Raw genomic sequence first — 21,200 nt, 5'->3', positions numbered from 1 at the left:
TTTTTTTTTTAATTGTGGTAGGAACAGATAACATGATCTACCCTCTTAACAGATTATAAGTGTACAGTACAATATTAACTATAATCACAATATTGCAGAGTAGCTCTCTAGAATTTATTCATTTTACACATTGCTTTTTAATCTGTCTCCCCTGTGTGGGGATCCTAACAAATTCAAACAAGTGGGACAGTGGTCATGATGACTGTAAAGGCATGTCTCTTTCCCTCCTCCAGAAGCAGCTGCCTGTTCCTTGCTTCATTTGTAAGTATCTGTAAAATATCCAAGCATGACACTTTTATTGAACTTCTAAAGCAACTACTCAGGTTTAATTCCTTCTTTTACCGTAGCTGAGTAACCTGGCATAAGTTTCTTTTTTGGGTCTCACTTTTCTCATTTTTATAATGGAGCTCTAATAGGACTCAACTTGCAGATTTTTTGAAGATTAAATGAGTTAAAATATGTAAAGCCCTTATTAGCAAAGCAACTGCATATTTGATAAAAGGGTATTATTGTTCTATAATGGCCAAGGTCAAAGAAGCATTCAGATTTGTGTATTATCAAGAGGAGGGAGTATAAAGCAATTAGTGAGAATTTGAACTTTTGGACAGTGAATTTTTAAAAAAGACTAACATGTAAAATAATACATTTTCATGCTTAGAAGTTGAATAATGAAGGTGCATTTAAAAATCTATAACATGCAGAGAAAGTAGATACAAAATGAAATAATAGGACTTTTATATTTCTTATCAGCTTTTACCTTCATAGGATCCAGTTATACAATTTTCCTTAATTTTAACCTTTGCAAAAAGTGTAACCCCTGGAATCTAAGTGCCTTTTAAAACTAAACAAAATGTGTGTGTGTGTGTGTGTGTGTGTGTGTGTATGCAAAGAAAAGACTGTCAGATAATGCAGAGCACAAGTCAAGAAATGGCACAGAGTTTAACTTTACTCAGAGCTTCCCTGGTTTACAGTTCAACAACTTGATAACGGTAATAGGAACTGCTTTGCATTTCCAGCCTCTGGTGCTTGGAACAACCCACATTTTTAGCTTGTGCATCTATCTTATTTTATAGGGCTAACGTTAATGCAACAGATAATTTCCTGTGGACCCCGCTTCATTTTGCATGCCATGCAGGCCAACAAGACATCGTTGAGCTTCTTGTTAAAGCCGGAGCGGCGATAGATGCATTCTCCATCAACAACTCCACTCCTTTGAGCAGAGCCATCGAGAGCTGTAGACTGGATACCGTGAAGTACCTCCTTGATATGGGCGCTAAATTCCAGCTGGAAGACAGAAAAGGTGCGCGTTTGCATGATTGATGGTTAGGGTCAGAAGAGGAGAGTGTATGTTAGGTTCCAAACTCCTTCTGATTCTCTTCTTGTAGACCACATTTCCCTGCGAGTCGCTACTGCAACCACAATCCTGAATTGAATATTCTGGAAGTTGGTTTTATACACAGTGCCTCTCAAATCACTGGTGCAAAAGGACCAGTTCTTAGGTTTGCAACCTCTCGTGGGTGGATACTTTTGTAAAGTACAATAAAAAGTGATATACTAGAAAATGAAGTGGGGAAATGAAATACAAGGTTGTTTTTAATCACTAGATTAAAATGATGGAAAATTCCATCAAATCCATCCAAAAATTTCTAAATGCCCACTCTTAGTTTCTTAGTTATTTCACTGTGGTCCAGGAAGCATTGGTTTGTGGGCTTGTACTGGTTTTCAGACTATAACTCAGGTTATCACGCTGTCATAACTACCAAGTCCTTAGGAAGTGGCATAATTTTAAAGGCCGTAGAATTTGGCTTCTTTCTAAAGCTGAACAAAATAATTCCTGAGTTTGAGGCTCTCTCTAGGAAGTAAATAGGAGGGGCCCATCTTATGTCATAAATCCACAACCTGAGAAATAATCATTTGAATAAATGTTTGACCTCATTGCTTGGAGGTTTCATTTTCTTACAGTGGAACCCATTGTTTCCTTTTGATCGGAGAGAGCATTAACCTTTCTGGCTCCTTCGGGCTTCCCCTGGGTCACTGGTGGTGTTGTTTCAGGCCTGCCTGAGGATATTACAGGCGTCATAATACCCAGTCTTCTGCATAGAGCACTGTGACACCAGCTTCCCCAGGCCTTTTTGAATATACTTCCTTGTATCAGGGAAAGGGGAGAATAATGTACAATTGTCACATGAAAGGAAATGTGTGCAAGGTGGGAAGAGAACCATCAATCAAATATTCGAATGTTAATATTCTACCAATATTTCCTATCTGCTTTTTAAGAAACATGCTCAAAAAAATTAACAAGAAAATGTTGTGTTGCCAGTAAATAGCACTTTAAATTATGAGATTTCAGGGGCTCCTGGGTTAAGCGTCTGCCTTCGGCTCAGGGCGTGATCCCAGGGTCCTGGGATCGAGCCCCACATCAGGCTCCTCCGCTGGGAGCCTGCTTCTTCCTCTCCCACTCCCCCTGCCTGTGTTCCCTCTCTCGCTGGCTGTCTCTCTCTCTCTGTCGAATAAATAAATAAAATCTTTAAAAAAACATGATGAGAGTTCAGAGATGGGTGCACCTTAGAGGGTACCGAACTACCTCTATGACCTTACACCGTCGGCTGTAGTAATCACCCTTATTGTCACATGCTGAGGGCTGGTGTGCTGAGGTTTTTCTGCATGGTTTCTTATCAGTCTGTTTATTGCAACTCTGAATTTATGTCTTGAGCAGGCCATACTGCCATGGATATTGCAAAGGCGTATGCTGACTATAGAATAATTAGTTTGATTCAAGAAAAGCTGGATAACTTGCCAAAACCAGCAGAAAATCAAAAAATGAAAGGCAAGCCACCTCCTAAAGCGAAGCCTGAAGGCCCTGAAGTTAAGAAGGAGGAGGTAAGCAAGGTGATCGACTACCCATTTAGTAAATGGAACTTCCTAAAAACTTGTTGGGGGTAGGATAGCATCACTATTTACATATCGTTACACGGCATGGACAAAATAATATGCAAGCCATATTTTCAGCACTGTTATGCAGCACTGAAAAAAAAAATACCTAGCAAAGAAATTCCAATTACTGAAAATTCTAAAAAGTTCTCATTGCAAATAGAATCCATGTAAAAACCAAGTTGGCTCAGCCAAATACAAGACCAAAGGAACTGGTCTTGGATACATATATATTTGGTTCTCGGTCATATAGATTTGATGAAATGGCTCAGACAGGGAAGGAGGGTAAGAAGAATGAAGCCAAGCATGATTTTCCTTCATTTTGGTCTTATAATCTTTCATTACCGTCCTTTCCTCCTTCTAAGGAATTTTAATGACTACCACTGAACCCTGGGATTATCGGGCCACTTGTGACTTGGATATCCCGCAGAATGATTCCAGAAAGTTTTAAAGGTGCCAAAGGGACTGTTCCTGGCAATCTGGAATGCTGTGGGTGCCTCTAAACTACCAGCAAAAGGTTGAGATTTTTGTCCAAGCAGATTACGGAGAGAGCAAGACTTTGTCATTAGCAGGGAAGCCCAAGTGTGTTTCTAGGCTAGAAGCTTCTTTTAAGGAAGGAAGAGGATCCCTGGAGATTCTTGGCAGACATCAGATGGGGCTGACGTTCAAAAGGAAAAAGCTCTAATGTTATCACATTGGAAAGGGTTGAAGAAAAAGGTGGTAAGATGTGGAGAGGGTGAAAATACATGGAGAACAGTAAACAGTAGAGAGTAATAAACCTGTAAGACGAGAGTAAACGTGGCCAGAGGTGAAGGAAGATCAATCGGCTAAGCTTCTACTACATACATCATTATCTTTTTAGTAGGATAATTTAATTCTAATTAATCAATGGCCATAGGTCAAGGATGGATATTTTAAAGACTTGTAAGATCTGTCTCTGATGCTACAAATTAAGTAGAGTTAAACAAGGCAAACTAGTTACCTTTCTCCGTCCAAAGTTATAATAATATTCCATTTCATTTCAAATTATAATTTGTATGGTAACACTGTTATTTTTATTTCTATTTTTTCTTGGCTTCAGAGTAAGATATAGAACAGCAAATAATATTAGAAAGTACATATAGGTTTTGGCAATTGACAGGGTTGGTTTCTTTTTTGTCTCATTTCCAGGAACCACTTTTATCTGTTTATACCATACCAACTGTATCAGAGGAAAAGAAAATGCGTAAGGATAATGTGGTTTATCTCAATTCATTGATTACCAGTGGTTATACCAAGAAAGTGGATATCACATTTATTCCACGGAGGGTAAGTACTTTGGAAAGACCTTCATAACATGGTATAAGCTCATAATACCATTTTCCGAATACTTTTTATGCAGAGCACCCAAACAAATATCCAAAGATGATCTTTCATAGTTATAATTTGCAGGTGTCTTTTTGCCAGGTCCTACTGCTTTGACTCAGTAAAGTCCAACTTGTTTAGTTTCCAATATCTAGTTTCCTCTGTTACTATTTCTATATTGACATTTTAATTGTCCTTGAAAAATTATATTTTGGTCAATGCCATTCCCTATAGCCATTTGATCACCAAATGCTATAGATACATTTTCTCGATGCTTCTCGGACCCTAACCTTCCTCTTCGTACTCTTACTACCATTTCACTTGGGAGTTTCATACTAAGCAACACTGGATTTATTCAGTAGCTGTCTAAAACATCCACAATTAAAGAGGTGGAGACATCTCTGGAGAACAGGAACGATCTTTGCCAATGCCCATCAAACCATGCTGATGAGAGACCACCAGCCCCCTCTTCCTTCTACTATGAAAATAATTTTCCCAGGACTTCCCCATAATTCATAAAGATAGCAAACCCCAATGATCTCCTAACTCCATCACTCCCTTGTTTGGACATCCTAACAATGAAGAGCAGAGGATCACCAGAGGTTACTGAAAAACATTCCAGTTGTTCAAATAGTCGCCATCAGAAACAGTGATCCCCACGTAACCACTGATGTCATGTAAGAGGAAACCATAAGTTAAAATAGATTTAGAAGTAAATTTGATAGTTTTGAATTAACCATATGGGGCATTGTCTGTATAACTGCCATGTTTGCTGGCTTTCCTACTCATGCCTGCTCTGAATATGGTAATTTATTTAAGATCTGGAGTCCTGAAGCCACAACAGCAGAACTGATCAGAAAAAGGGAGCTGCGGCGAGAGAGGTTCACTTACGAGGTGGACTTTGAGGACTTCATGATGCCCTTTCAGAAGAACATCACCGAAAAAGCTAAAGCCTTGGAAGCCGCCTTCAGAATCTGAATCACAACAGTTGCTTCTTGGGGGCAACATTTCGAGGCCCAAAAAGTTGGTATTTCCATCAAAGTCAAAGCAATCCACAAATTAAGAATTTGTAACCAAATATTTGTTTTCGCTCTAACAACCATAAATATTTTGAGCTACCTGAAAGTGTTTATTTTGCAATGAATTACGTATTCTGGATAAACCCCCTAATCATCTTTAAGGATATAATGGAATAAATAGCATTTTGGTTATAACCGTAACATTATTGTCAAAAAAATTTATAGGATGTATGTCATTATGGTTGCTAAAGATACAATTCTAGTGGAAATTGATGAAAACAGGGAAGAGAAGTAATTTTAATCTGTTACAGAAGGAGATTGTTTCTTACACACTCCATATGTATTAGATACTGGTATGTATCCGATACCTTGGGTCAGATAAACTTCAGCACTTCTAGAAGACACTGTCAGCACTCCACCCCTGTCTCCTCTGCTTTGGGACTGAAGCAGGCCTGACTTTCTGACCCTGGAAGGCTGCCTCTGACACTTAGACTTGTACGATAGGGCCCAAGTACATGAGAATGAGAGCCTCCTGGAAGCAGCGCTCACACACCGACTGAACAGATACTGTGTATTAGCCCCCTCACCACTCTGGTGGGATTGTTTGAAGGTGCACATTCCTACTGACTGCTAAAGTTCCCCCAAGAGTTGAAGATCACATTGCCCACAGTGGTAATATGATAACACGCCCTTCACTGACCACCTTCCCTTCTCTGTCCTCCCACATTTCTCCCACGCCTGCAGGTATTTATCAAGATCACCTCTGAAATATGTATACCTAAACCCTTGTCTCAAGGTTGCTTCTGGAAGGACCCAAAGTAAGATAACAGCTACAGTACTAGTTAGATTCTGAGCCCCCCTAGCAAAAAATTTAAAAGTGCATTCCCTTATCTTCTGCTTACTGTAAAATAAGCATTTCCCCAGCAAGGAGGATGTGCCCCCAGGGTCTTGTGCAACTGCAAAACGGTTCAAGTGGGGTATCTGGGTGGCTCAGTCATTAAGCGTCTGTCTTTGGCTCGGGTTGATCCCAGGGTCCTGGGATGGAGCCCCACATCAGGCTCCCTGCTCAGAGGGAGCCTGCTTCACCCTCTTCCGCTCCCCCTGCTTGTGTTCCCTCTCTCGCTGTCAAATAAATTTAAAAAATCTTAAAAATAAAGAGAGAAACAGTTCAAGTGGTATTCATACACTAGCTGAAACTTTGAGCAAAAATTTCCAGATGCCAAAAAAAACATATAGATGATAAAGAATGACCAGATATCATATGTGACTTTTTCTTAAGGCAAGTGCATGGTGGGGGGCGGGAGGGGGGGCAAGGGAGAAGGGGGTATTTAAGAGACCTACCATGAAACCTTACAATTGTCCATTGGAATTTAGGGCAGGGGCCTGATACTTGGAAAAGAGTTATGTCAGGATTCTACCAAAGAAATAGAACCAGTAGTACAGATAGATAGGTGATAGAGGATAGATGATAGATAGATAGATAGATAGATGATAGATAGATAGATAGATGATAGATAGATAGATAGATAGATAGATAATTGACAGATAGATAGATGATAGATAGATGATAGATAGATAGATAGATAGATGATAGATAGATAGATAGATACATAGATACATAGATAGATACATAGATAGATACATAGATAGATACATAGATAGATAGTTGGAGAAAGGGATTTACTGCAAGGACCTGACTTCATGATTGTGGGACTGGCAGAGCAGGCCATCAGAAGGCCAGGCTGGAAACTCTTAGGTGAGAGCTGTCCCTGCAGTCTACAAGTGGAGTCTCCTCTTCCCCAGGGAAACTTAAATTCTGCTCTTAAGGCCTTTGAACTGAGAGGATGAGGCCCGCCCAGATTATAGAGGATAATCTCCTTTATATAAAGTCAACTCGTTGTAGGTGTTAATTGCATCTACACAGCTCCTTCACTGCAATACCTACGCTTAGTGTTAGACTGAGAAACTGGGTGCTATAATCTAGCCACATTGGGACATAAAACTGACCATTGCTGGAAGTGTACTACTGAGTAAAAAGCGAGAGGAGGCATCACCCGCACAGGAAATACAGCGAATGCTGGGCAGGAGCTCCAAAAATTTCCACAAAAGCCTCATTGACAGAAAGAGTTCACTTTAGGATTGCCTTAGCAAAAGGCACCGACTCCATATTACAACTCTGTCAGCCATATAAGACAAAAGCCGTTTGCTTTATTTTATTTTATTTTATTTTTTTAAATAATTTTAGCCCTTTGCTTTATCCCCTCCCTCACTTTCTACCTGGGGAAGAGCCTTTAATGGAGCTAGGGAGTGGGGAGGAAGCCAGATGAGTGAGCAAGTAGCTAAGCAGACCCACTTTCCCCTGAGACAGCCATGAGCTGGACTTCCTTACAAGGTGGATATCATGGAGCCTGGAGAACGAAGTTTTGTTTGTTTTATGAGTTTTGTGTATATATGCTTATTTTAAATCATTTTAAAGTTTTGAGTTAATGTCCAATGTACAGAAAAGTTGCAAGAATTTGACAAAGAATTCCTGTATGCACTTCACCCAGATTACCTACATGTTAACCACATTGCTTCTTTCTTTCTCTCTCTCTCCACATACATGTGTGCATGTGTGTGCGTGTGTGCGTAATTTTTTTTCTGAACTATTGGAGTGTCAGTGGAAGACATGATGTCCCTTACCTGAAATACTTCAGTACGTATCCACAAAAAACAGACATTCTTTTATAGAACCATATTACAGCTGTCAAAATTAGGAAATTAATATTTGAATTCACTAGTCTACAGACCTTGTTCAGATTTTGCTCTTTGTCCCAATAATATCCTTTATAGCAAAAGAAAATCACAGATTGTGGGCTGCTTTAGCTGCCCATCCCTTTCATCTCTTTAACTTGAAGCGGTTCCTCAATCTTTGTTTTTTTATGACATCGATATATTAGAAGAACGCATGCCAGTTATTTTGTAAAATGTCCTTCAATTTCGATGTCTTATATTTCCTCAAGGTAGCTTCAAATGATACATTTTAGGCAGGAATACCATAGTCGTGATCTTGTGCCCTTCTCGGTACATCATAACGGGAGGCACGTGATGTTGAAATGTGATGTAAACTTTGTGAACTTTAATCTCTTGGTTAGAGTGGTATCCGTCTGTAAAGTGGTATTTCTCTACTGTAGAGCTATTATTTTTCCCTTTGTATTGAGTATCTTATGAACAGAACCTGTGAAGCTATATAAATTTCCTGTTACCCCTATCATTTCATCTACTAATTTTAACATTCATGATTTTTGCCTGAAATGGTTATTACAGTGATGGCTGTCCTAAGATGATTTTCTAATTTCATCATTCTTTCTGCATTTCTTCGTTGGCTTTCTACTTTGGGGCAGAGCTATTACTTCTTCCCCATTGATGTATGTATTTAAATAAGTATGGACCCATGCATTCCTTTTTCATTTAATAAGTTATAATCCTTCACTAACTTGATTCTGATGTTCACTCTGTCCTGGATTGGGCCAGGGAAAGCCCCTTCAAGGTGGCTTCTGAAAACAATACATGTTGTTTCCTCAAATAATTAGAGGACATTTTATTTCTTGAATATGGTGGGGAATGCCTTACCCATGGTTTTATTCAGGAACAAGGAAAGTCACAGACCATCAGAGGGCCTAACTTTCTGCTGTCACCCTAGTGAATAGAATACTTCCTCAGTGCTGGTTACATCTACAGCGGTTGGTGTTCTGTGATCTCCTTCAGCGCTTTGCAAATGTACACTGAGAGAAAGTGTTCATGCCAAGTCTTGTTAATTCTCTTTCCCCATATATGTTCTATTCATTTGAATGACTCATCAACATGTTTGAATGGGAATTGCATGAGGGAACATTCAAATGACTAAGTGTATTTCAGGGTTAACAGTAAAGCCAAACAAACGAAAGCCAGAGTTCTCTGATGGCCCTAGAAAGCCATCAGTACCAATCAAAGAGTGGTCCATGGACCAGCAGCATCACTTGAGGGCTTGGTCCCACCCCCAAAAATCACAGTACAGAACACTATGTAAGTTTAAAAAAATACTTTATAGAGGAAATTTTACTAGCATAAAAAGATGGCATGTCAAAGACGTTAAAAAAAAAAAAAACAGCATGGGGCGCCTGGGTGGCTCAGTCGGTAGGTGTCTGACTTTGGCAAAGGTCATGATCTTGGGGTCCTGGGATGGAGCCCCACGTTGGCCTCTGCATTCAGGGAGACATCTGCCTGTCCCTCTCCCTCTCCTTTTGGCTCTGCCCCCACTCATGCTCTCTCTCTCTCTCTCCCAAATAAAATCTTAAAAAAAAAAAAAACAGTATAAATGGTATGTATAGTAATTTCAGATGCGTAAATATGTAATACTCAAATAGTAATTTTTCTGGGTCTTAGAATTCTGAAATGACTTTTATTGTCTTAATTTGTATTTGCTATCCTTCTTTTTAACAAAGAGCATGTATTACTTTTAATTATTTCTTTGAAAAAACAAAACAAGTCCATCCAGAAGTCCAGAATGCCAAAGTGATTTTATTCGTATTTATCTGTTTTATTCCTTCATGTATATTGACTTAATTATGATTCTCTCAGAAGGAGACACTGAGCCAGGAATTCAGGAGCAGATGATTTGTTGAGAAAATTCTCACTGGGGACCACTGGAGGGTATGGGGGTTGCAGGAGGTGGGGGTGAGCAGGACGGAGAAGTGAAGGAAACTAAATAAGGGTGAGCTTTCTGGTGAAGCCCCAGCTTTGTTTTAACTCATGGAGAGCTATAGAGAACAGGCAAAAAGTATTGGGCTTTTGGATTCCTGCATCTGTTAATAACTACAGCCTAGGGTAGGTACTGGTAATGCTATTCCAGGGCTCAAAGGCAATTCAATGAATTGAATTGTGGGTCATGAGGGAACTACTGGTTGGAAAGCATGCAGGAGCTGGGGGTGGGTGCAGTATGGGAAAAGGGACACCAATAGTGCTGCAAACATGGAGGTAGAAATGCTCAAGTTTGGAAGGAAATACTCCTAAAAAAAAAAAAAAAAAAGGAAATACTCTCTTCCATGCATGTCCTTATTTTTAAACTGACACTGTGTAAATTGGTTAAGAATGTGGTTTTGTTACAAATGTAGTGATCTGAAGGGGCAGCAATGTCCACGAGAGCCAAACTATAGAAAGAGCCCAGATGTCCATTGACAGATGAATGGAAGAAGATGTGGTCTTCTATATACACTGGAATATAACTCAGCCATCAAAAATATGAAATCTTGCCATTTGCAACAACATGGATGGAACTAGAGGGTGTAATTTTAAGAAAAAAAGTCAATCAGAGAAAGACAATTATCATATGATCTTGCTGATATGTGGAATTTAAGAAACAAAACAGGATCATAGGAGAAGAGGGGGAAAAATAAAATAAGACAAAACTGGAGAGGGAGACAAACCATAAGAGGCTCTTAATCATAGGAAACAAACTGAGGTCTGCTGGAGGGGCTGGGGATAGGGGGATGGGGGTAACTGGGTGATGGACATTAAGGAGGGCATGTGATGTAATGAGCACTGGGTATTATATAAGACTGATGAATCATAGACCTGTACCTCTGAAACCAATAATACATTATGTGTTAATAATAATAATAAAAAAAAGAATGTGGCTTTTGTAGTCAGCAGACCTGGATTTGAATCCTCACTCTGCCATTTACTAGCTGCCTGTCCATGGATTGAGTTACAAATTGTCTCTGAATCTCAGTGTCATCCTCTATGAAGTAGGGATAATAATCTGACCCTCAATAACCCATTGTGAGGATCAAATGGAATTACGTCTGTAAGGTTTCTAGTTTTGTGTCTATGCAGTCAGTGCTCAGCAAGGGACTTGTTCTTAACCCTCCTGCAGTCTCTAGGGGCAAGGTAAACCAAAAGAGAAGGTACAAGAATGGAAATCCAGACCTAGACCATCAGAGCGGTAAAGGTTTGTCAAAGCAGAATCACTCTCAGACTGTTCGTTGAAGTGATTTAAACATGGAGACATTTTCTTTATCTTGGTTTCTGATAATCAGAAAAAGATGAACATTACCCCTTTGCTATGAAAATAGTCACAATACCAGCCATACTAATTCTAGTGGCCCAAAAGTTTCCTTTTTTTGGTTTGTTTCTAAAGCCTAACCCAACTTCTTCTAGAATGAAAGTAGGTTATTAAAACAGAGCCTTAGGGGCGCCTGGGTGGCTCAGTCATTGGGCGTCTGCCTTCGGCTCGGGGCGTGATCCCGGGGTCCTGGGATGAGCCCCGAGTCGGGCTCCCTGCCTCGCTGGGAGCCTGCTTGTCCCTCTCCCACTCCCCCTGCTTGTGTTCCCTCTGTCGTTGGCTGTCTCTCTCTCTGTCAAATAAATAAATAAAATCTTTTAAAAAATAAAATAAATAAATAAATAAAACAGAGTCTTAGTTGGAGCTCCCTAGAAATAGAGCTTGAGATGGAAACTCTTATGTAAATGCTTTATTGCAGGAATGCTCCCAGAAGAGACTATTCTGGGCAGGAGAGATGCAGGATAAAGCAGGGGGGGGACCTAAGGAAGAGAGAGTTAGATTCAGCTTGACTCCAGGGGGAGCTGTGGAAGACGAATTGTACCGCAGCGGTTGCCCTGCCCTGAGGGAAGGAGGCTGGCTGTTGTACCCCGCATCAGTCGCCATTGGGCAACCGCCTGTGGGGGCAGAAAACTTCCGGTCGCAAGGTGGCTCCGATCAGCCAACGGCCACTCTGCAGAGAAGGGGGGAGCTCTGAGCCACCAGCCTCGGACACGGAGCTGGTAAGGGGAATTTGGTAGCATCTGCTACAAATGACATGTTTATGGGCGCAAAATTTGGGTGTAACGTTTTTGATGGTGACTTCTTGGGGTTCATTTTGTATAAGAAGCTCTCTCTCCCTTAAAAAGAAATGTAACTATTATAAACTTCCAAACTCGTCTAAATCATTCTTAAGGATACAGAATGAACAAGAACAGCAATAAGAGCCAATTCAGCGGCTACATAAGAGGAGAAAGTCATCTCTGTTTCTTCAAGCTTGAGCTGAGCGTTATCAATCATGGAAAATTATAACCGTGAGAGACAGACAGACGCGTTCAAACCCCATGCCGAGGAGAAGGTCATGTCTAATTGGTACAAATGAATCACCCCTCAGTGCCGTTAATTTAGCAATTTTTACTGAATTCACAATTCAGCAAATTCCCTACGTGGCCGTGAAGGTGCCCAAGAGAATCATTGAGCCTGCAGCTTGTTTTCGAGGAGGCGGTATGACAAGAGAGAAAGGCAAGAATTTAGATGCCTTCTACCCACAGCTATAAATTTGCAGTAAATAGTCCTCGGAACTGTGTTGTGATTTTCTAAATATTTGTACAGGGGGTCTGTTTTTTCCTGGATGCGTGTTTCTTTAACAACGGATCCGGGGGGAATTCATAAATGAAGGCAGATGCGTTTGCGCGCATCAGATGAGCTCATGTCAACATTCTTAGGTCCTTAGGTAATTGTTACTACATCATGAATTTTATCTGGGTGATAAAGAAGAACTGAATATTCTGTTATATTCTGGAACTCACTGGAGATTTTTTTTTTATCCCAGATAGATAGTTGAGTATTATGTGATGCATATGTGTGTGTATTTTGTTCAGGATTAATAATGATGGTCTTTTCCTTTTATCTTCAGTAAATAAGACTTTGAAGAACAAATACATAAAAGAAGATTTGATTTCCATAGGTTTAGTGACTTTTTTATAAGATGGCTTGACATATCCATGTGTTTCTCCAAACCTAGGGATTATTATGTTCTTTGTTGTTGGGACATGCAGGCTCCAATGTGATACTCCTCTCCTAAGGGCATTGGAAATAAGAGAAGTAAGCATTCCCTCACAAAAATAAGATAATGAAATTAAGACAGAAAAAATGAAATGAACAACAGATAAAGTATTCCTGACAAGTCTGAATGGGTCCCAAGCTACAGCAACATGTTGCACAGCTAAAGAAAGAAGAGTGTCAGCCAGAAGGAGGATTGGTCGGCGATAGGATTATCATGAAACGACAACAGCCAAGCCGACTACGTGTCTCCGGATTCTGCCCTACCAAGGGATCTCTGTGCTCTGTAACACATGCGTTTCTGTTGTAGTAGATCTAGACCTTTCAAGACTGGTACCACTAGAATTTTGAATCAACCAGCAACACTTTTTCTGCACACAATTTGGTCATACTCATTCATTCAGCATATATTTATTGAGCACTGATAATGACGATCCGGGAACTGTTCCTTGCATTCCCCATGTGGTGTATCATGGAGAGAAATCCAGGTTTCTGCATCACCTGGCTTCCAGCGGGGTGTAGGCAAGGACAGACACTGATAAAAGATGGGAGAAGAAAAGAAGGGGAGGAGAAGCCAGGCTAGCTCTCCAGTTCTCCCTTGCCTTGGGCAGCTCCCATGCAATAGCTGTGTCCGTCTCCCCATGGCACCAGCTCTCCCCTGACCACCCCACCGTGGTTCCAGCTTCCACCGGGTGAACCTGGCCCCTGGGCTCTGCACTACCCCCTCTGCCTGTCCCTCCAGCTTGGGGACAGTGCCGGCTTGTTAATATTCGGGCTGCCTCACTGTGCCCGATAGCTACTCAGCCTCTCCGATCAGCTGTGCCACCAAATCCTTGCATTAACTTCCCTTCTGTAAGAACTCAGAGTGGTTTCTGTTTCCCTAGTTGGATCCTGACTCGCTGTGTATCAAGCATGATGGCATTCAGGAGAAAATAAAAGGCAAAAATCAGCCTTGGCCCCTGCCCTGATAGAGCTCGTTTGGTAGCAGAGGCATATTTTAATAGAATAACCACAAAATCCACATGTGACCATCACACAAGCTTGGATAATTAATGATTATCATTAAGACAAGATTGCACAGGGTCTACTCATGTAAGGTTTTCTTTTTTAAATTCCAGTTAGCTACCATACAGTGTTATGTTTCAGGTGTGCAATATAGTGATTCAGCAATTCTCTACATTACTCAGTGCTCATCACGAAAAGTGTGCTCTTAATCCCCCTCACCTCTTTCACGCCCCCCGCCCCCTCCCCTCTGGGAACCATCAGTTTGCTCTCTATAGTTAAGAGTCTGTTTTTTGGTTTGCTTCTCTCTCTTTTTCCCCCTTTGCTCGTTTGTTTTGTTTCTTAAATTCCACATGAGTGAAATCATATGGTGTTTGTCTTTCTCCGACTATCTTATTTTGTTTAGCATAATACTCTCTAGATCCATCCATGTCGTTGCAAATGGCAAGATTTCATTCTTTTTTACGGCTGATTTTCCATTGTGGATATAGATCACATTCATATATCTATTTATTCGTCAATTGATGGGCACTTGGGCTGCTTCCATAATTTGGCTATTGTAGATAATGCTGCTCTAAACATTGGGGTACATGTATCCCTTTGAATTAGTATTTTTTTTTTTATTGTTTAAGGAAATACCTAGTAGTGTGATTGCTGCATCATAGGGTAGTTCTATTTTTAACTTTTTGAGTAACCTCCCTACTATTTCCCAGAGTGGCTGCACCAGTTTGCATTCCCACCAACAGTACAAGAGGGCTCCCCTTTCTCCACATCCTCTCCGATGTTCAGGTGAGGTTTTAATACAGGCAGAGGGTACAATATAGCAGGACAGAGCATAAGGAATCATATTTGGCTCTAAGATTCCAGGCATTCCACCCCTCCACCCCCGGGGCCTTTCTTAGTTACTCGGGATAGGTAGGACACACTCATCTTCAGATCATACACTATCAAGATAACTGTGGGCCCAGGGACGCCTGGGTGGCTCAGTCAGTTAAACATCTGCCTTCAGCTCGGGTAATGATCTCTCGGGGTCTAGGGATCGAGCCCCAAGCCCCATGTCAGGCTCCCTGATCAGCAGGGAGTCTGCTTCTCCCTCTCCCTCTCACCCCCACCGCCCCGCTCATGAGTGTTCTTTCTAATAAATAAATAAAATCTTTAAAAAAAAAAAAAAAGATAACCGTGGGTCCAGATACACATTTACTGAGCTAGCCTAGCATAGTTGCAAAAGTTCCATCCTGAGGCCACATGTAAAGAAAGTCAGAGTCTCTACAGAATCGGGGGACTTAACACTGATGAAATGTCACTTTAGCTGAGATCTGAAGGACAAGTAAGGAATTCAGTTTGCCCTGATGGCAGGGAAGAATCTGACCGTAGGAACAGCATTTTGCAGGGCAGATCCATTCCAAGAAATGAAATGAAGGCAGTATAACGAGAACTGGGTGGAGGAAGAGGCCCAAACCAGATCCATGGAGAACCCAACCAGGGTTTCACTGAACTGACTGGGAGAGGGATTCTAACAGGATGTGAGCCTGCAGCTGTGGGTGGACATCTGTGCCACATCGTGGGGACATTCTGGCTGAGATTGGCACTCACACAAATTTAAGCAGAGCTGAAGGAGCAAAGGAGCTGGAGAGTGAGTGCCCAGAAGCCCAGGAAAGAGACTCACTTCTCAAGTGTTCCTCCATGAAGTCTCAGTCCACCCCTGGAGATTCTAAGCTTCATGGGCCATCACGTTCTCTTTTGGTTAAATTGGTTTGTGTTGAGAGCCCCCATACAAAAAGAACTGCCCTTCAAAGGAAATTGAAAAGCACTAGGTACTGTGGTGTTAGTGAAGTGAAGGAAATTCCTAGAGTAAAGAAGGAATCAGCAGAATTAAATGGAAATCAATTACTTCCCCAAATCCATCTGGTTGCCTTGTAAATCTCTGAAGGGATTTGCCTGCCACGTTGAAAATGCAAGGTAATCTACACTTAAATTATTTTAAAATGAGTCATGGTGAGCAACTAAAATCATGGATGTACTTCATGCCTAGTCCCCCGTAGAGAGGTTCGTTCTGTTGCTCGTTCATCCCTGACTGTTAACACTCCTGAGCTCCTGCATCTGTTTCTTCCTGTTTCCTTGTTTCTTTCTACTGGACTATATTAGCTCTCCCTTTCGCCCCTCATAACACAGCTATCTGTCTGCAGCAAGTCTTCTTCTAAAGGGCTGCTTCTCATCAGTGCCCGCTGGTCAGGGGCTCCCCCTTACTCCACCGTCCTCCTATTGGAGTCTCAGCTCCACCCCAGGTTTTAGGATGCATGTAAAGTACCAATCATTCTGAAGAAGTGAAGGAATTGGACATAAGCAGGGAGCAGCCAAGTGGTCTCAAAAACTCTACACATGATTTGGCAAGAGCGTTTCTTTTTTGGAGGGTAGGGTGGGAGGCAGAACTGATAGGATAAGAATACTTCCTAGACCACACATCAGCAGATATATGTGTTCCGTAGCACTGAAGTTACCCTTGGTGCCAATTTTGAAATGTGCCACGTGTTTTATGATGCAAATGCGAGCCCCTCGCCTTAGGCTTTTCTTCATTTGATATGTGTGAGTAGGAATGCACAGAAAAAAAACAAGAACAGATGATATTCTCTAAGCCATTTGGTAAGAAGCGTCTGACAAAAAAATGTAAAATGTACTTATCGATTCGAATGCAGTAATTGGTTTGGGGTTTTTCTAGATCTCCTTTTCTACTTATAGAAATCATCTTGAATAGAGCAGAATGTTGTTAAATTTTTTTCCACATCATTTTCAAAATCAATAAGTCCCAAAATGTTCATCCTTTTTAGGCTTTTGGGGGAAAAAATTAGCAGAAGAAAGAGAGCATGGTTTTCATTTTTATCTAAACTTCTCTGGTTCTGTCTGCTTTTCCCATCTCTATTTTCTCACCCCCAGCATTAAAATTGTTGGCAAAGCTTGAAAGAAGAGAAACATAAATTGAAATTGGGGGAGTTCAAGTGAAATCTTCACTTAAAAACTACAAGTCATTCATTCATTCATTGCTTTCAGTAAATATTAAGGATCTCCTACTTTCCCATCAGCATCCTAGGCACCTGGTGTGGAACCTAGCTCTGTCACTGCTCCCTGGGCCCTTGCTGCCATGGTTGGAGGAGACAGTAAGTAAATAAACACAAAGTATCATTATAGATTGTGCTGAGAGTGCCTGGGTGGCTCAGTCAGTTAAGCATCTGCCTTTGGCTCAGGTTGTGATCTCAGGGCCCTGGGATCGAGCCCTGCATCTCTGGCTCCCCACAGAGTGGGGAGCCTGCTTTTCCCTCTTCCTCTGCTGCTCCCCCTGCTTGTTCTCTCTCTCTCTCTCTGTCAAATAAATAAATAAAATTTTTTTAAAAATAAAAAAATAAAAATAAATAAATTGTGATGAATGTTACTGGGTGAAATTTTATGTTAGGAGACAGAGGGGGCTTCTCTGAGAAAGTATCTAATCTGAGACCTAAAGAATGAGCGGAAGCTGCCATATTGGGAGGAAAGAGAGGGAGGCGATCTGTACACAAAGTAACCACCTCCAAGGCTCTGAGTGAGAGAGATCCTGGCCGGTGAGGAGCGTGCTGCAGGGGAGACCAGAATGCTCTGAACAAAGACAGTGGTGGTGAGGGTGAGAGAGTGGAGGACGAGGTTGAAAGGGAGGCTAGAGCCAGACGTTGAGCACTTGCGGGGAAGAGTAAGGAGTGCGACTTTCTAAGTTCAATATAGTGGCATTTAAAGGATGCAGGCTGACAGCTGACATGATCCAATTCTCTTTATTAAAAGGTCATTGTGGAAAAAAAATAGATCATTGTAGCTGCTTTATAGAAAAGGCTGAAATGAGGACGAAGTTTGAAGTGACCAGTTAGGGTATTTTCATATTTTTGGTGAGACATGTTTGTAGCACAGCTTAAAGTATTGGCAGTTGTGTTAGCCAGTCTCCAAATAAGCCCCTCCTCCTGGGCTTTACATCCTGGTGATGTTCCCGAGAACATCAAACAGGGTTGCTCTGGGTAAGCAATAAGACCGTACCAAAATGACGGTGTATGACTACGAAAAGTCAGCCAAAAGAGACATTGCAGCCTCCCTTTTGCTCTCTCATGGATCACTCCCTGTGGAGGCATCCAGCCGCCATGTCCTGAGAACGCTCAAGCAGCCCTCTGAAGAGTTCTGTGTGGGGCAGAACTGAAGCCTCCTACCAACTGCTAGCACAAACCTTCCCAATCATGTGAGCGTGCTTCAGAAGATGACAGCCCCGGCCAACATCTCATGTTGGAATCACGAGAGACCCTAGCCAGAATCATCCAGCTAAGCCACTCCCATATCCTTGACCTCCAGGAACTGTATGCGATATAAAACATTCACTATTTTAAGGCACTAAGTTTTAGGCAACGTATGATGCAACAAGAAATGCCTAATGCAGTTATGCAGGCATAGAGAAGAGGGCGGCTTTGAAGTGTGTGTGCAGGTAGACAAGATAGGATGAGACCAAGGCCTGGATCTGTGGGTGAGGTTTGAGGAGCGACAGCACTGAGATCACCTCCCAGATTTCTGGCTTGTACCACAGGAGAGAATACATTGCGTAGTGAGAGCAAAGAAGACGCGAAAAGAGCACACATCTGAGGTCGAGGGTTTGGTTTGGGATATGCTGTGTTTAGTTAAAGATGTCTGTAAAACAGCTAAGGGAATAAACAAACTCCAAAAAGAAATCTGGGTTAGTGACATAAATTTGGGAGCTTTTGGCTTTATGATGGTGATTAGAGGCAAAGGAATAAATTATATCAACTAGACCCAGGTGATGATAGTGCCCCAAGAGCTGAAGTCTGAAGTTTTCCATAATGTAGAAATCTAGAAGAAGAGAAGGTACACACATGAGAATGAAAAAGAAAAGTAGAGGAATTGGAAGAAAAGAGGAAAACAGGAGAGTGTGGAGTCATGGAAGCCAAACTGACTGGTTCCCAAGAAGGGAAGAGCCAATATCAAAAGTTGCTGTGAAGTTTAGTACTGTATTGAGTAAAAGGAACTAGCAGTTCTTGACCTTGGCTGCATTTTGGAATCAGATTGGTAGATGCAGGAATCAAATCGATTACAGTTTATCTTTCTTTGCTCTTTTCACAGAGTTACAGCTCTCCCACGTTCCTCGTTTAATAAGTTGAGCTTCTTGGTCATAACCTTGTCTCAGGATACTTGTTAACTATTTCTTAGGTCAGTGGTTCTTAACATAGGCTACTATTAAAACCATCTGGGGAGGGGCGCCTGGGTGGCACAGCGGTTAAGCGTCTGCCTTCGGCTCAGGGCGTGATCCCGGCGTTAAGGGATCGAGCCCCACATCAGGCTCCTCCGCTGTGAGCCTGCGTCTTCCTCTCCCACTCCCCCTGCTTGTGTTCCCTCTCTCGCTGGCTGTCTCTGTCTCTGTCAAATAAATAAATAAAATATTAAAAAAAAAAAAACCATCTGGGGAGCTTTGTAAAATATTCATGGTCCTATCCCAGGCTGATCAAATCAGATCCCAAGGGTGGGAAAAGGACAAGGGGATTTTTTGAAAACACCCTGGGGTATTAGTGTGTAGCCTGGGTGGAGACACTTCCCCGGGATTAGGTAGAAGCAACGTGAATTTGCTGTCTGCTTGGTGCTGCCGTATCTAGGCAAGCAGAGATTCTTCAGTACTTGCAAGCAGGTGCTGAAGGTCACAAGATGTCAAATGCTAAAAGGGAAATGACAGAAAGAGCTTCCATTGGCTGAACCCTCCCTCAGTGGAAAGGCAAAATTTGTAGACTTCTCAATACTTTACTGATAATATACTCCCTTCTAACTCCTACTTATAAGAAGTGAAATACTATGGAGGAGAGGGGCTGACATTGGAAAGAGACTAGGACACATGCCCCCTAGAAGAATAGACTTGCTTTTCAGACAATGCATTGCACAACTCCAGGAGGGTCCAGGACCATAGAATGTTTTGTGAACAGTGGCCCTGGAGTTGCAGCATGCAACAGATCTGTCTCTAAGTCACCTTAATGAAAACCGCACATCACTGAAGCAGATTGGATGGATAGTATTGACTCTTCCGAAGGTTACTTGGCTTATCTTGCTCACAACATCTTCCAAGTCATTGCAAGTCACATGGCTCCTGATAGTCAGTAAATTACCCAAGAACTCCACAGGCCAGAACATTTTCGTAAGGAACTCAGCTCTGGTAACAAGGTCACTACTTTTGGTCTTCAGCTTTTGAGGTAAGCAGCTGGAAGTTTAGCTAAGGTTTCAGAGTTCCCAGAAAGTGAAACCGAGATACCTGCTCATTTCTATTCAGTTTCTAATACTCCCGTGTCTTTCTAGATGGCATGGAACCGGTAGGCTCAGAATTTGCTGTAAAATTCAGGCTCAATTCTTTAATAGCATCTTAGCTCTTTCAGTTACTGACTATGTGACTTGCAAACTGACCTCTTTCAGATTGTTTCCTTGCGTGTAAAATAGGGACACTCACTCACTGTAGTAGTGATTAGTACTATTCACCAAATATTTCCTGCCTATTCCCACACACGGTAGGACAGCACTTCCTGTCCTGCCCCCTTCTGTTGGGTGGTTCCGGACAACTAGTTGTGAACGAGGAGTTGTGAGCAGAAGTGATGTTTGTCATTTCCGGGCTGGAGCTTTGAATTGCAGGTTTGAGAATCTCTGAGCTTCGCTTCCTTCTGCTGCTGGCTCTTCTGTCAACCCAGAAGTTACAGAGCGAGGTCCAGAGCTGCCTGTCAACAGACATGACAGAGAGAGGTGCTGTCGGGGTAGGTCATAAGCAGCAGTGATTACAGGTTGCCGACTACTCTGATAAGACTTTCTTCCTAGATTTGTGTTGAGGGCACAGTGGGACAATATGTACTAGGCAATTGCTCTATTTATTATCTACCACACTATAAAGTGCTAAGTACATGTATGTTTCCATCGTTCAGTCATTGCTGGCCTTCCACATCTAAGTATTAGCATTTGTGTAGCTCTCAGGATAGGAGTTTTAGGCCCAGGATTGGAGGACACTTTAGAGGTGTCTACGCTGA

The 21,200-nt window shown here is 41.8% G+C and overlaps 1 protein-coding gene and 1 long non-coding RNA gene across 2 annotated transcripts in view; both read left to right on the top strand.

The window, feature by feature from the left end:
• Positions 1–5,427, top strand: part of ANKEF1 (ankyrin repeat and EF-hand domain containing 1) — a 17,559-nt gene extending 12,132 nt beyond the window's left edge. The window contains exons 6-9 of the mRNA XM_008703348.1: positions 1,074–1,300; positions 2,717–2,880; positions 4,102–4,239; positions 5,095–5,427. Of these exons, the coding sequence (XP_008701570.1) occupies positions 1,074–1,300; positions 2,717–2,880; positions 4,102–4,239; positions 5,095–5,253 (688 nt within the window). The 3' untranslated portion in view covers positions 5,254–5,427. The remainder of the gene's footprint in view (positions 1–1,073; positions 1,301–2,716; positions 2,881–4,101; positions 4,240–5,094) is intronic.
• A 6,459-nt stretch (positions 5,428–11,886) lies between these two features.
• LOC103674432 lies at positions 11,887–20,932 on the top strand. The gene is made up of 3 exons (XR_571640.2): positions 11,887–12,095; positions 17,214–17,288; positions 20,802–20,932. It is a non-coding gene; the product is annotated as an uncharacterized LOC103674432 (long non-coding RNA).
• The last annotated feature ends 268 nt before the right edge of the window (positions 20,933–21,200 follow it).

The sequence above is a fragment of the Ursus maritimus genome, unplaced genomic scaffold (assembly GCF_017311325.1).
Source record: "Ursus maritimus isolate PB19 unplaced genomic scaffold, ASM1731132v1 scaffold_22, whole genome shotgun sequence".
NCBI lineage: Eukaryota > Metazoa > Chordata > Mammalia > Carnivora > Ursidae > Ursus > Ursus maritimus.
This window is presented reverse-complemented; position numbering and strand designations above follow the sequence as displayed.